Genomic DNA, 15,902 nt, shown 5'->3' with positions numbered 1-15,902 from the left:
AGGGATTTATATACCATATTTGCGGTCACAATTGACATATTCACAAGAACTCGATTAAAAGCAAGATTATCTGTACCTCTGGTAATGTGTACAAGGCTTTAATGGTTATTGGCAACCAATCTCACTGAGCAGTCAAAAAGCTGCCCTTCAGTGGAATGAATGGTGTTTGACTTGAGCGCCACTCAACCAATATTTTATTTATCTTGCAATGCAATTGCTAAGTGACACAACCCTTTACACTGCTTGTTAGCCATCTTAATATTCACTTCCAGGATTGTAAAACAATTCTACTTGTACGAAAACAGTAATATTTTCTTTCATGTAGCTGTTACTTGCAATTGAAAGAATATAGGTACTGCATACATAAGCCATCAGAAGAAAGCTAGGTAAGATGATTGGATTTCTAGTTCAGCCTTTTCTATTCCAGTAATGTTGAGATTTGCAGATGTCCCTTTAGCCAGGATCTTTATAAATACACTGGAAATTGACATTTTCATTAGGGAAGGAGGGGCTTTGGATAAAGTTTGTCCTGTGTTCAAAGAATATATCATTTTCAAACATTCAATAGTCCTTTGGCTTCAACTGAACTTTAATTAATCTGGCTCAATGCAATTCTCAGATATACAGTAGGTGAGGAATGAGGGAGCCAGAATACAATAAAGTTAATAAACAGCTCCGGTGTTTTTGCAGCACATTATTAGTTTTAGTTCAGATGGCCTACGAGGCAGAGACTTGTGTAAAAATACCACTGACCCCCGGGTGCTTGCGCACATAAACCGAGTTCATTATATTCTGCTGCTTACCTCTTCAGAGGCCTCTCCGAAAGCTTGGGCTTGCAGTTCATAAACACCCGCAGCTTCATATTGATAACTTGGCCAAGTACCTGAAGGAGAAAGGGTTCCACTTACTTGGGACAGAGAAATAAATACTGTTATATATTAAGATTTGAGATTTTGTTTAGCACAGAATGTTTTGCAAATATGGTAGGTAGGGTGAAGTTAACATAATCCTTCTAGGAAAGAGCTGCAATAAAAAACACAATTTAGAAATGCCAGCTGTTTACAGTTGAGTGACAATAAAGGAGCATTATAATAATACCAATCTTTCGGGAACTTTGGTGTACAGTAAATATCAGAAGACCTATTCTATTGGGATGTTGTCACAGTCCCTAATTATGGGATGCTGTTGCCAAGTGTACATTAGAAGGTATTCTTCTCATAAATCAAATACAGTTGTTCTGTTTCTGATTAATTTAGTCAGTAATAGTGCTAATTTCACTTAATTCATTATGAGAATTGTATGGGTTTAATGAAGTAATATGCACCTTTTGAATGTTTAGTCTGCCATTACTTTAAGTCTGTTAAATATGAATGTAAGTTTTTCTAAGCAGTGTTTTTTTTTTTTTTTTAACTATTGCTTGTTTATTGAATTATATTTAACAGACAATTTTGTTAAACTCTAAACATTCCAACAATACTCTATAAGGAGATGACAGTAAACAGTATCTGGCAAGCCAAACTCACACATATTGTTAAATCTTTGACTTGCCCATGAATTAAATTCCACAATGATGAGTTCTCATTTTGCTCGGCTACCCAAACCAAACCATTCATTCGTGTAAAAATACAATCATAAGCTGTGACAGCATTTGGGAAATGGAAATCGGTGGTCTGAAAACTGCTCTGTACTGGAGTTTTAAGAGCACCAGGTCAATTTTATTTGTAATGAAATTCTCATATTGTTGTTTCTTACATTCCTTTTGCAGTGATTTTCAATATGACGTTTATCAGTAGTCTTTTCTAGAATGAGGGCAGTAAAACACAATTGTAATGGCATGCAAAATTACCTTGTGCTTTAGTGCACTTGTCTTTCTACACAGTGCTAAATATATTAGAAGAAAAACATATATAGCGTCCTGTAACACTCACTGAATGTGTAACCTGATATGTATGCTTTAGTCTGGATCTGTGCACTTTAATACCCAACTCAGACGTTAAAGGGGAACTGTACTCAAAATAACAAGGCTCTCTAAATGCTCTGTATACGTAAAAAGTCAAACGTTTGTCAAGTATTTCAATTTTTGTGTCAGCTGGAAATGCAGGCTGCCGCCGCCATATTGGAACCTTTCTGGTGCCGCTGTTCCGTCATATCGTTGACAGCCACCCACACCAGTGAACGCCGGCAGGGTGAATTATGTTGGAATGCAAAGCGTTCGGGTGTAAAAATAACAAAAGGAAAAACAGTAACAAAAGGTATTTGTGTGTGCCTTAGTCTTTAAATCAACAAAGGGCGGGCATAACAAAACAATGGCTACATAATATAGGAACTGGACATCCGCTCAATAGAATACTATGTGTGACTATAGAGCGAGTCAACGACAGGACGTCACACAAAGCGCCACGGAAGAGAGCTCCAATACATTCAATGTTAATTAGTTTTAATGGTTTTTATACGATATACTGCTCAAGGAGAGGCTGAAAGTGCGTCAAAAGCTTTAGTTAACATTATGAGTTTATTTAGCAGACGCCTTTATCCAAGGCAATTTACAGAGACTAGGGTGTGTGAACTATGCATCAGCTGCAGAGTCACTTACAATTACGTCTCACCCGAAAGACGGAGCACAAGGAGGTTAAGTGACTTGCTCAGGGTCGCACAATGAGTCAGTGGCTGAGGTGGGATTTGAACCGGGGACCTCGTGGTTGCAAGCCCTTTTCTTTAACCACTGGACCACACAGCCTCCTATAATGTTTTCTATTGAAATGGTTATATATTCATTTGCATTACAGTTCCCCTTTAAGTTATTTCTATTGTATGTTTTTTGTGTTCAGAAACACAAGGGAATTATGTTTTTTTTTTTTTTAGGAAGTGATTTATATTAACATAATGTAAATCGTAAGCTACGTGAACTCCCTGTGGTCGTAGTGTTGGAACTGGATAAAAATTCAGAAGTAGCACCAACTCAAAAAGTGGCAAATTTACCGAAATTAAAAAAAAAAAAAAAAAAAAGAAAAATGTGCCCAGTCTGGCATCGTGATTGCTTCAGTCCACAGTAGTCAATTCTGAGGGTGATATACTTTTTTCATTATTATTACTGATAATCCAATGATATGCATAATCTGTCCAAAAACATGCCACATGTACAAAACACAGCCAAGTTAGGATAAAGGTTAAAATGAAACGAGACACAGTGCAGTATTACAGTGGGAACTAGTAGCCACAGGAATAGAAAAGTGGGGCCCATTTGTAGATATGGCATGTTTACATGGTTGGACCCTTTGTGCTAACTTGGCAGTTTCTGTACCAGTTTTAGAACCTGTGTACCTGTTACTTGACCACACTGCGTTAGAGCCTTCAGGCCATGTGGCCTTCTTTATTTTATATATCCAAACTTGAATATCTACAACCAATAACATATGAACTTACTACGTATGTGAATTCCATCAAACAACATGGACAGAAAACTAAATACAAGTGCTACAGAGCTTAAACAAATTGCATTCCCCCTAGTTCATATCATTCCCCACAAGAATCCCGAGTTGCTCTTTCATTGGTCTTTGTGTTTGCTAGACATTGTACAGAAAAGTAATGAGTTCTTACGATCAATAAAGGCGCCACTTTCTGGGCCTCCCTGGTGAGTGGATCCACAACCGCTACAACATCATAGTAAACTTCATCTTCTCGAGGTGGTAGCTGTACTACACTGGAATACAACAAACCAGAAAGATTACAACGGCAAGGTGTGTTTTGCTTACAAATATGACTAGGACACTAGATGGCTTGAACTGCATTGCTGCAGTTGTATTTATAATCAAAACATTTGTAGTGAAACTCCCATCTGTCTGAGAAGCACACCTAAGATCACAATTTTGTGCACTTCCCATCATTAAAAGCTGCTGGTCAACAGTTATCCCAGTGAAAGCACCCGCGAATCAATAGAAAATTACGTTTCTAGTAGGTCAGCCTTAATTGCAGAGTTTGAGAAGCGGTTTGAAGATTTCAGAGACTGACAAGGACATTCAAATGTTCTTTTTTCCTTTCACAGTCAAAATTGATCAAACTTGTGAAAACCTGCAGTTGGAAGTGACTGAAGTGCAGTGTGATGATACGCTTCACAGCCGCCACCAAGAGCAGCCTCTGACAGGATTTTACAAGAGCCTCGACAAGACCCGTTTCCTTCAATTGAGAAGACATGCAGAAAAAAGATCTAGTGTAACCGATGACCCTCTCCAAGACATACTGCGACTCCCAACCACAAATCTCACACCAGGTATCACCCAGATAATCCAAGTGAAGTCCAAGCCTCAGTTGCACAGCTTGCATTAAAACATTGCAACCTACAGCCTAATGGTGAATAATGCTTATTTTATTTTATTTTTTTTAATCAGATGATGTGACTTTATACATGTGCATATTTTACTATATCTAAGTTTGCTAATAATATCACATGTAGCATGTGCAGTTTGTAATAAAGCTTATCTGGCCCTTAATGCAAAAAGTTTGGACACCCCTGTCCTAGTATGTTGATTGTATTTTAAAATATAAAGCTGTGTGGCCTATTTCTATGCCCTAGAAATTGACCTTGTGCGACATTGTGCATAAAAAAATGGACCCCAATCAAATAAGCATATGAAAAGTAAATAAAAAAAAAAAAAAAATGTTCATGACATACAGTGCATCCAGAAAAGGGGAGGGGCTGAACAAGGTCCAGTGGTTAAAGAAAAGGGCTTATAACCAGGAGATCCCCAGTTCAAATCCTGGTTCACTCACTGACTCATTGCTTGACCCTGAGCAAGTCACTTAACCTCCTTGTGCTCCGTCTTTCGGGTGAGACGTTGCTGTAAGTGACTCTGCAGCTGATGCATAGTTCACACACCCAAGTCTCTAAGTCGCCTTGGATAAAGGCGTTTGCTAAATAAACAAATAACAACAACAACAACAACAACAACAACAACAACATCATTCAGGTCCTATATAGCATTATATCAACAGGCTTGAGTAGAGTTCTGACAAGGAGTACATCCTGGGTGTATTTAAAAAGTTGCAATCAGAAAGGACCAAGGAAAGCAGTAAACTGTAGAATTTGTATTTCATTTCTTACCTCAGTTCATCTTTAATAAACCTGACATCTCTCCTGGTTTCTCCCTTGGGGGCTGATGTCAAGAGTGCATCCACTTTCATAACCAAATCACTGGCCCTGCATACAAATACAATACAAGTTGTTTATCTGCAATATAGAAAACAGCATTATTTCGACTGTTTAAAACATACTTCTTATCAGTTTGTTTTTTTGTGAAAAGAAATGCTTCAGGTAATGGATAACACATTTGGTATACATATTATTTCGTACCTAATTACTGCACTAGAGATGGACAAATGGCTTGATAGAATCTGTCCTTGCATCATCTGGTATAATATATACTATTAAACATGAAAGCCAAAAAAGAATGGACTGAGAAACACTTAAATATGAAAGTGTTTCAGACATATCATTTTTGCTTGTCAATTACTTTTAATGACAGCAGCTATCCATCTCTCATGGTAATTTTTGACTTGACCTGCAATAGTTTTTTTCTATAACAGGAGGAAGCCTCTGTTTGTTATGTGGCTAGCTGAGGGTGAGGAGTTAGTCTCATTGTGATGCAGGAAGCTGGAAGAGACATTTGCAAAAAAAAAGTTGTTTTCGTTTAGGAGAAGGTGAACATAATCCATAGCTAACAAACTTAAGAAATGGTATAATGCGCTTTTATTAGAAAAAAAAAAAAAGAAGAGAAAAGCATATCAACATACTGTTTTGCCTTCATTCCCATCTGCTTGACTTTAACTTTGATCTTCTCTGTGGAACTGCTAAAAGTTATCTTTTCCAACAAATGAAAATCTTCTGCATGAAATTCTTCATTTTCATCAAACGGTCCCAAAATCTAGCGGCAATGAAGAGAACTATTAGATCGCTCGTCATTTCTTTAAAGAAAAAATAAAACCAACATCTTAATTATCATATTGATGAAAAACATCTCTCATCCATAACTTCAAACACTTAAATCAGGAGGAAAAAAACTGAAGTTAACATTAGCTAGTCCAAGATTAGTGCTGATCAGTGTGTGTGAAACCAGACCTAAATGTTCAGGTTTTATTTAATCAACACACAGCACTTGTACCTGTCATAAGAGACAACACCATTTTGGAATCTCCATTGTACATCAAGCATTCTTGATTTACACTTCCTGGGCAGGCTGATGACTAATACCAGAGAAGGAAACACACCTTCCATTAAGTTAACTGGTCTATACTGATCTAGATATTGAATAACACTTTATGTTTTACAGCTACGAGCATTCGTATTGAGGAAAAATAGAGGTGCTCGTCATTCAAGAAAGGGGATGAAAATGAAACATTCTGAAGCTATTTTACAGTTCCCCTACAATATTATGAGTTCTGCAGAGGTTTCTATTCTCCAATATTGAATTATAAAAACATCTATATCTAAATTGCCTTTACATTGCTTACCAATGTAAAGGCATATTTTGGTATGCCAAAAATTATGGTAAACCATTCAGGTTTACCATAATTTTTTGAATATGATTACATTTTTTAATTAGGGCAGCCCTGGGTTGTGACTGCAAGACATCACTTACGTCTTATCCCACACCAGTACTCAAAGAAATGAAAGTTATTTACAAACCGCTAACCAAGATCATGCAACAGTCTCTTGACACAGGGGTTGTACCGACAGACTGGAAAATTGCAAACGTAATACTGATCCATAAAAAGGGAGACAAAACCGAACCAGGTAACTACAGACCAATAAGTCTGACTTCTATTATATGTAAACTTATGGAAACTATAAGATCCAAAATTGAAAATTACCTATATGGTAACAGTATCCGGAGAGACAGTCAGGAAAGGGTTTTAGGAAAGGGAGATCGTGTCTAACTAACCTGCTTGATTTTTTTGAGGATGCAACATCGACAATGGATAATTGCAAAGCATACGACATAGTTTATTTAGATTTCCAGAAAGCTTTTGACAAAGTCCCGCATAAAAGATTAATTGAGGAGAGCCAGGGTCACACTGCACTACTTATTATTTTCATTATTTGTATTCTCTTTGACTCCATCACATTTGCAGAGATGTATTGAGAAAGTATTTTGTATCTCTCCGACTATCATATTTGCAAAGTTGCATCTTGCGCTTGCTGATCAACACCTGCAAATAAAAGGGAACTTTTGTTTTACTTGAAAGAGTCTCATGGATTTATGATTTTCAATGATCAAGATTGCACCCTTCACACCTTGTACTTATATTGCACCTTTTATATAACACCCTATCAAATGCCATAGTAATCCCCCCCCCCCCTCCCCCCGGGTAAATTGTGCCCCTTGAAAGGTGTTATATTAACCAATTATGTCCTTTATCACATGTGTGTTATGCAAGGAATGAAACAGATAATGCAAACAGAGGAGTTACCATATCAGTGAAAATATAAAATATTATTAGATTGTTGTATACTTTACCCTTCTATGTGAATTGGAATCAAATACACAAATGAACTAAGGGGGCGATTTGATGAACTTATACCCTACGAGAATATGTCGCAGCTAGATTTTATTAGGTTGTCTCTCCTGTCTGGAACAGGATGAAAAGGGATATGAACAGAAACTGCTTTGGCTTTGTATTCTTTGTGTCTTGTGCCTTGATGCTGGTACATCAAATAAGAAATACCCTGATGCACATATGCCAAAGATAGCGTACCAGTAGCTGTGTAAAAACTTTCTGATGCAATAAAGAAGATCAAATTCAATAAATGTGAGCTTCAAGATTTAAAAAAAAAAAACATTTCCAAAAGGATACAACCAACATCCAAGGTCCCGTCACAGTGTCCCGCCATATCGATCATCCTGTTACACTGGAATCAGATCAGGACACTGCTGGCAATAGCCTTACAAGGACTTACCCGTCCATTGATCACAACAGCCATCTGACCAGGCTGCAGCTTGACAACGTCTTGGCAGAACAACTGTTGGGTACGGATGAAATCCACTCCCAGTGTGTTGTGCTTCTTCTCAAAGCCATCGTTATCCATCCCCTAAAGAAACAGTAATGAATCATTCCTGGTGATCAAATGAATATCTATTGTTCTGGAAGGAGATGATTTATTACTCATTTCCAAACATTCACTGGGCCTGCTCTCCAGTTGTAATCATATAGCCTGCTGAAAACAAAGATTACTCCAGTACATGAAATATGCAGGCAGAGGATTACTTATTTTACTGACTCTTTTAAAATGTAAGCAAACTGGCATGCCATTTAAAAATAAATATTTTATAGATAGACAGCAAAGCTATAAGAATTTATAAAACGAAATCAAACGGGATTAATCAATGGTGACACTTTGTCTTAGTTTAATCGTTTGTGGACCAGTAATACCCTATTCATTTTAGCATTCATGTTTTCTTTACAAGTTGAATGTAATCACTATGAATACAGGATTATTTGTGACAAATGGTTTTGTTAATATGGTCAAATTAATTTTTTATTCATGTTTTCAGAAAGATAAAAATGAGCCAACAATATTCTACAGAAAATACATCCATCAAATGAAAAACAAATACTCCTAAACTTTGAGATTTGGTCACCAAATTAAAATTAGCTTTTGTTCTATAGTAATAAGCACTGCAATTGGGATTTAAAAAAAAAAAATAATAATAATAATAATCTATAACACAGTATATTAAGGATAAAGCTCATTTTAATTAGGTATCTCTAGATATGTAATATAGCATATTGCTGTAATTAATCCTAACTTCAAAATAATTTAATCTAGCTTTAAATTACATTTTATATATATATATATATATATATATATATATATATATATATATATATATATATATATATACTGTTGTAATGAAATCTAACCACAAGTTATTAATGAAGTACTATAACACGGGGAGTTTTTAGGGATGAGAAACCTGGGCATTTGGAATCACCTCATTCATTTTGTACCAACCTGGATGACTAAATCCTTCATTTTAGTTCCTTGTGCAAGTGCTTGTACGCTTTCTTCCTTGATGAGTTTCATTACGAAATGAAACGCCTCCTTTTTTTTCTGTGTGAGGATAGCTGCCATAATAGCCCTTGCAATCACAGTGTTCTCTTCTGTGGGTTTGGCGGCTGGGTTACTCACCACCCCGATACGAGTGTTGCTGCTGCTTTTCTGTAAATATTTAAAGTAATAAGAGGTAGGCTGTGTGACCAGCTGTGCATAACTGGATCGTTCTTTCAGTGAACAGAGTTTGTTATTCTTAGTGCAGCCAACAGTGCACTACTGCTCAACAAGATTCCAGTTAACCAGGTCCTGATTACAACCAACACCGACAACTTAAAACCTGCAGTAGAATTGGAAAAGAAAAACTAGCACCTCTTTAACAATGCGCCTTGCATCATTTCTGTATTGGCTGCTCACTCTGAAATCGGCACAAATATTTACAGCATTGGCTGCAAACCAGCCAAAGGCATTTGACAGTCTTGATTTATACTGCTCAACGCACTTCATTTCAATGCTGCATGCTGTGCATAAATAAATCGACAATACACTAGATGGCAGTCTGGGCAGAAGAACTCCGCATATCAAAACCAGAGCAGGCAAATACAGAGGGTCTTGGTAATCCTGGAATAAGCGCATGTTAACTGTGAAATACAATCTAAAACGCCTACAGAAGGCGTATGGTGAAGACTGGCGCAAAATCAATGCAGTTATCGCATTCATCATGTAAAATGTGACAGACCAGCATGTAGGCCAGTTAAATATTTAAATGAAATGTATAATTACAATTTTAGTAATACTTTACACAAGTCATACCACTGTAGATACCGTTCTTTATAGAACACTGATTCTATCTTCGTAACAGTTTAAATGTAACTGGATTACATTCATAGCCATGGAAGTTTTCCCTTGCAGGATTGCAATCAACAATGGCACCGAGTGAAAGGTACATTTGTGCGTCTAATGACATCTGGGGGCTTAAATATTGTTGTTGTTTTGCTTGTTGCACAGAAGTAACATTGACATACTCCCCTAACAACCAGAGACCCAAAAGTCAGTGCCTCTGATTATAATGATGCAATGGCGTTGGGCATTCTTCAGAACAAAAGGCTAAAGTTGACAACAGTGATACGATATAAATCAGTGATCTTCAGTCCTGGTCCTGGAGGGCCAGTGTCCCTCCTGGTTTTTGTTCCAACTGTACCCTAAATTACTTAATTTGACCAATTATGTGCTTATTAGAAGCTTAATTGAGCCAATTATTAATTTAGGGTATAGTTGGAACAAAAACCAGGAGGGACACCGGCCCTCCTGGACCAGGATTGGAGACCCCGGATATAAATGCATGTTGTTTTGGTTTTAGATGTTGGAAACACTCAAATGGCCTAACAATAAGGTTAACTGTAGACCCCTTTGTTACTTGAATAGGTTCTGACCGCTCTCTACAGTATGTTTTGTGCACGTACATTAGGCCGATACAGCATAAAGCGATGATGTAATGCTTCATGTCTGCTTAAGGTAAGAAAGTGAATGAGTACAGGTTAAAAATATTCACATGATTCGTACGATACCAGGAAGCATCCTTATAGGACCGTATTTGTGCTTGAAAATAATTCTTCCATTTATAAAAAAGTTATAAAAAACATGTTAAAGAAGCCCAAAGAAGCTTAGAGAAACCTGTTTAATGTGGGCACTGCTATTCTGTGGAGCAACAAAAATCACTACAAACTCACCATGTGTTTCAATGCATTAGACAGCAGTCTTCTCCCAGACGGCATGTCAAAATCAGCAATAATCCAGATGCTCCCCGCATAAATTATATCCTCATCTAAAAGCAAACAATAATGAAGTCAACTGTGTAATGCTTCTGGGTAAAACAATTCAACCTATAGCAGGCAACTAGAGACCAAACTGAAAACTGCATTTAATATAACACACAATGGTTTAATTTAAGGCTTGGTTATAAAAAGATAGATAGCAGATAATAGTTTTGCCTTGGCCAGTTATAGCAGACAGCTGTGACAACAAATCATTACTTTCTGCCCTGTGAATGAACAACAACGTTAAGTGCTGTAATGCACACTCTACTGTATAAACTATTCGTATTTATATGCAAGCTGCTGTCACATTGTACCTGCCATTACTGAAAAGTATACAGGCCTTCTCATTGGGTATATTTCAGGCATGTCAATCTCTCAGTCCTGGTTTCTGGTGAGTGCCCATGACCCCCCACACCTCGTGTCCATTTAAGTGACGTTCTTGGTGACACTAACCATTATCAATTGGTAGTACTCATTTCTCCGCACCCAAGGGAGATATATATATATATATATATATATATAGTTTCTCTTAGAGGTTTGTGAACTGCTGATAATGTTGTTATGTGCAGCTATCAATTTTTGCACAAGGATTTTCACCCAGCTTCATTTCAACTAATATTTAAATAAACTGGAATCATAAATGACATTTTCAGTTTCATTTGATTTCTAGGTCTTTCTCTGACTTTGGTAAGATATACATTCTGTTGTACAGTGTTTTTATAGTTACAAGGATCGAAAAAGCGGTTTAACATTTGCATCTCATTCAATCTTTTGTCCTGAAAAATGCTGCTAATGTCACAGTTCATCTGAAGCACATGTTATACAGAATTTCCTTAGACATCTGTCCATTTTAGCTACTTTTTTGCTATACTGTATTCTCGTATGGACTACTTTGCAGCAGTAGATTCCTTCTATGGTCATCAACTTTTAGGAAATGTAGAACATGGACTCATTAAAAATCAGAGCAACACCACAATGCAATGCTTTACCGTTCTTCGTGAGGTATTTCATGTTTGCTGCAATAACAGCAGTCTTGTCTATGGAATCAAGGAAGGAGAAAGTGGAAGTGTCATACCAGTCTTGTATAGCTGTAAAATCAAGAATCATGTATTTATATTACAAAAGGTAGTATGTCATGTGTCTCTTATTGTACAGAGATCTCATACAGATTGAACAACAGAACTGTAAAACAGTCTTTTATAATATTAAACATCCTACAGACATTTGAACTTAATATAAAGTCACAACAGTAAAGATCATGCTATTAAAGATAAAAGGGTGGGTTTTTTCAGTGTTGTACCATACATTCCAAACTGGAATTTTGCCTTATCTGTAACTGTGTAGATTTATAATACAAGAGTAATGTTTTCAGTAAAACTAGGTACATTTTTAGTGACGAATATAACAATATAAAACATTCACTGTAATGAATTCCACCTGAATTCATACCTTTACTACCATTATACAGGGCGATATAAACTAAGGTCACATCAGCATTGCACAACAGCAAATATATTGTTCATATGAATTTACAACTTCCATCAAACATGAGGCTTCACTAGCCAAATTAATTAGAGAACTCACAGATAGCAGTCACCATGACCTAGATTCTGATACGTTCAAGTATTGGTCTCATCACAAACAGATGATTGCAAAACATATTGTATCCTTGGAAAAAGATAATTGTGGACAGCATGTGGAAAATGTTTTAGCTTACAATAAAAAACCACTATAGGATGTCTTTGTGTTTTTAATGTGCTCCTTGTCTGCTTTCACGCTTTAAAGAATGTCTTGGGCTAAAAGGTCTCCAATTTCCCCATAGCACAGAAACCTGACTGAACAATGATAAGTAATCTAGACATGAAGTTAAAAGAAAGACCACAGAATCTTGACATCAGGAAAACCTGTAAGATATTCTGAATGACGAAGAAGTTGTCTTCACACCTAGAATTTTAAAATGATTTGTACTTTTAAATGGCAAAGCATGAATTAAATAAACAATAATAAAATAATACTTTTAAAAATTCAAAATTACCTGGTTTTGCAGTGAGATCCAGGTATCGCCTTCTTAAACTCAGAATCAGCGCATTAATACGAGGAACCACATTGGGCTGGTCCATAAGATACTCCACCACATCTGTTTCATCAGTCAACTGACCCTGTTATATCACAACAAACAATATTATCTAAACAGCCTTCCTTTTACAATGTCACATTGCATAGATTCCCAACCTGTGGTCTGTGAGCAAATTCCAGGTGGTCATTGAAATATCTACAAAATAATGCAGCTACATCTCACAAACCACTGATCTGCTATACCACATATAACTAATCCTATAACCAAACATTATTATTATTATTATTTATTTCTTAGCAGACGCCCTTATCCAGGGCGACTTACAATTGTTACAAGATATCACATTATTTTTACATACAATTACCCATTTATACAGTTGGGTTTTTACTGGAGCAATTTAGGTAAAGTACCTTGCTCAAGGGTACAGCAGCAGTGTCCCCCACCTGGGATTGAACCCACGACCCTCTGGTCAAGAGTCCAGAGCCCTAACCACTACTCCACACTGCTGCCCCATAATCTGAGTCCCAACCTTAAATCACGTCATCTCTATTTATTACTCAACAATAATTTGTGGTCAAAAGCCATAAGCAGAACCTCCTAGCAGAGACATATCTTAGTCATTTACATGAGAAAATAACCATAATAAAAAGGATGAAGGTTAGGACACCAATTACTGATCTGATGTCAATGCAAGCATGTATGAGTCCATCAAATGCCAATTCAGAAGGTAGGTGGAAACATGTTAAGCAATGCATACCATGAAGACGGATCTCTGCAAGAAGCCTGTGGCCTCCACGATGCGTTGGAGAAGAACGGTCTCCAGCTCCTCAGGGTCCATTTCTTCACTGCTGAATGGAACTCCATTGAACAAGGCCTGTGGGAGAGCACCCAGCCCACTCTTCCTGTAGAAAATTCCACCTGCCTGTTGTATCAGACAACTCACATGGTTACCAACTCGCCAATGGAACCCCCATGCAGAATATCAACTTAATAAAACAATGAAATGTATTGCATCCCATTCCTCCTTAAAACTTGCTGTAGCTCCCACAAACTCCAGCCTTAGCAAAGGTCGCCTGTTTGCTGCAGAGTGGTTTCATTGTGATTTAGACTTAAGAGTTTTATTTTGTGTTTCGATATTCTTTTACAGGGGTCAAGGCAAGCTGCTTACACAGCGTGATATTCTATGTGATTTTTCAACAGGTCAGAGAAAAAAACACTCCTCTTGTTCTCAAAGTATTTCGAGTATCTATTTGCATTAATTAAAATCTACTAAGCATTCAGCTTCACTTTCAATCGTTTTTCCATTGAATGTACAGCATCAAAACATCAGATGCTTGGAGCATTAAAACATCACTGCTTAGATCATTAAAATAAGGACCTTTATGTGCCAAGGTTTTCAAAATCAAAGATCTAACACATTAAGTGTTTTGAGGTCACTAGCAGCTCACCTAAAAAAAGTACTTCCGTTTGGAGTGCAGGGTGAACCATTTGTGAGAGTGGTTCAAATTCCGCAAAGGGCATGCACCATTGGCCTTCGCGTTCCCTCTATTTTATTAAGCAAAGTCAGATTGAGCCATTTCATCTCCTAGCACAAGTCCAGGCTGGGCCCTGCTTCCAGGGTTCAGTGGCTCAATAACTTTTTTGCTTAGGTTCAGTATGTGAAAAAAGGCAATTGACTTGACTGCGAGAAAGGAGGTTGCCTGTTGATCGTCATCTTCCAGATTGGGCATTTTGAATTTGGGATAGAAAGAAATGGGGGAATATATAATGAAATATAAAACGTAAATTTTAGTTTTTACAAATACCAGGAGGGCCTATATTAATAATTTAAACAAAGGTGTTATTTGGGAACGCCATCGTTGACATCACATTGAATAGAAATCACTTTGACAAGAAAGGCAGTCAGGGCTTTGACAAGAAGGTCAGAGAAAAATATTGATGTTCAGAGTTGCTGTTGAGCCTAAACACAAATCATTCATGAAATCAAATAGGATGCCACATTGGTTAGAAGTATGTATTAAAAACTAGCCAAGCCCACCTTCCTTTTGTCATCATATTGGGAATCCAAGCCAATGATTCTCAAAGCATCAGCACGAGGGTACTTCTTCTTCAGAAACCCAACCACTCTGTCCACAGTCAACACATCTCCACTCTTCACTTTATTGTATATCTGTAGGTGTAATACAATAATATTATCTAGGCTGGATACTGTTTGTGCAATTTTCTTCTGTTACCAGTCACATAAGAGAGGCAATGAAGAGATCATAACCTGTTATGTCTTTCATTATACATGTGAAAAAGAAGAGAAACAAGTGCTAAAGGATTTCATCTCACACTATAGAGGAAGATTTTTTTCCCCAATAATTTGGAATGTCCAAGAATTTTACAAAGCAACACTTCAAAATCCTCTGGACCCCTGCAGCATGAATCACCACAGTATAAGAGCATAGAAATGCAATCTCGTTTGTTAAACTCCAACAAAACACTTAGAATGTAAAAGTCCAAAGGCAGACATGAATGTTTCTTTTCTTTATACAGTACTTACAGAAACCATGGAAGAAAATGCCTGTGCAAAGTCATACTCCTCTGCTATGTAGTTCAAGGCTCTAAACAGGGCAACACCAGCGTCCTTGTTACCATCACATTTCTCATCAGTGTTGACAACGAATACAAACCCAATCCTTTTGGGCGAAAAAACACATTAATGGGTTACAGTTTCATCTGTGTGCATACCAACTTTTTTACAACACAGAACTAAAGCAACAAAGACAGCCCACAAATAAGAAATGAATGATCTTTGTACTCTGGCTTGATTCAAGGTTGTTTTGCTGCTGCATCTAACAAAGATAAAACTGGTCTGAATTCAATAGAAAAATACAATCTGTTATAAACAATGCAGCAGTGGTTTGTAAACTTGACAGCTGTACCTCAAGGTTAAAGCTTTGAATTCTGCATATAAGGG

General features: G+C 37.0%; 1 protein-coding gene across 3 annotated transcripts in view; it reads right to left on the bottom strand.

Moving 5' to 3' along the window:
* uggt2 (UDP-glucose glycoprotein glucosyltransferase 2) overlaps nt 1-15,902 on the bottom strand; it is a 60,403-nt gene that overhangs the window by 22,565 nt on the left and 21,936 nt on the right. For all 3 annotated transcript variants that reach the window (XM_059029292.1, XM_034012147.3, XM_059029293.1), the window contains exons 16-27: nt 15,486-15,621; nt 14,979-15,110; nt 13,698-13,862; nt 12,899-13,022; nt 11,853-11,951; nt 10,777-10,871; nt 9,008-9,214; nt 7,952-8,083; nt 5,788-5,918; nt 5,099-5,194; nt 3,598-3,700; nt 804-883 (exon numbers count right to left, since the gene is read on the bottom strand). In XM_059029292.1, the coding sequence (XP_058885275.1) occupies nt 804-883; nt 3,598-3,700; nt 5,099-5,194; nt 5,788-5,918; nt 7,952-8,083; nt 9,008-9,214; nt 10,777-10,871; nt 11,853-11,951; nt 12,899-13,022; nt 13,698-13,862; nt 14,979-15,110; nt 15,486-15,621 (1,500 nt within the window). The remainder of the gene's footprint in view (nt 1-803; nt 884-3,597; nt 3,701-5,098; nt 5,195-5,787; nt 5,919-7,951; nt 8,084-9,007; nt 9,215-10,776; nt 10,872-11,852; nt 11,952-12,898; nt 13,023-13,697; nt 13,863-14,978; nt 15,111-15,485; nt 15,622-15,902) is intronic.

This window comes from Acipenser ruthenus, chromosome 8, assembly GCF_902713425.1.
Source record: "Acipenser ruthenus chromosome 8, fAciRut3.2 maternal haplotype, whole genome shotgun sequence".
NCBI classification, from domain to species: domain Eukaryota; kingdom Metazoa; phylum Chordata; class Actinopteri; order Acipenseriformes; family Acipenseridae; genus Acipenser; species Acipenser ruthenus.
Note: the sequence above shows the minus strand (reverse complement) of the source record. Positions and strands in the feature narration are given on the sequence as shown.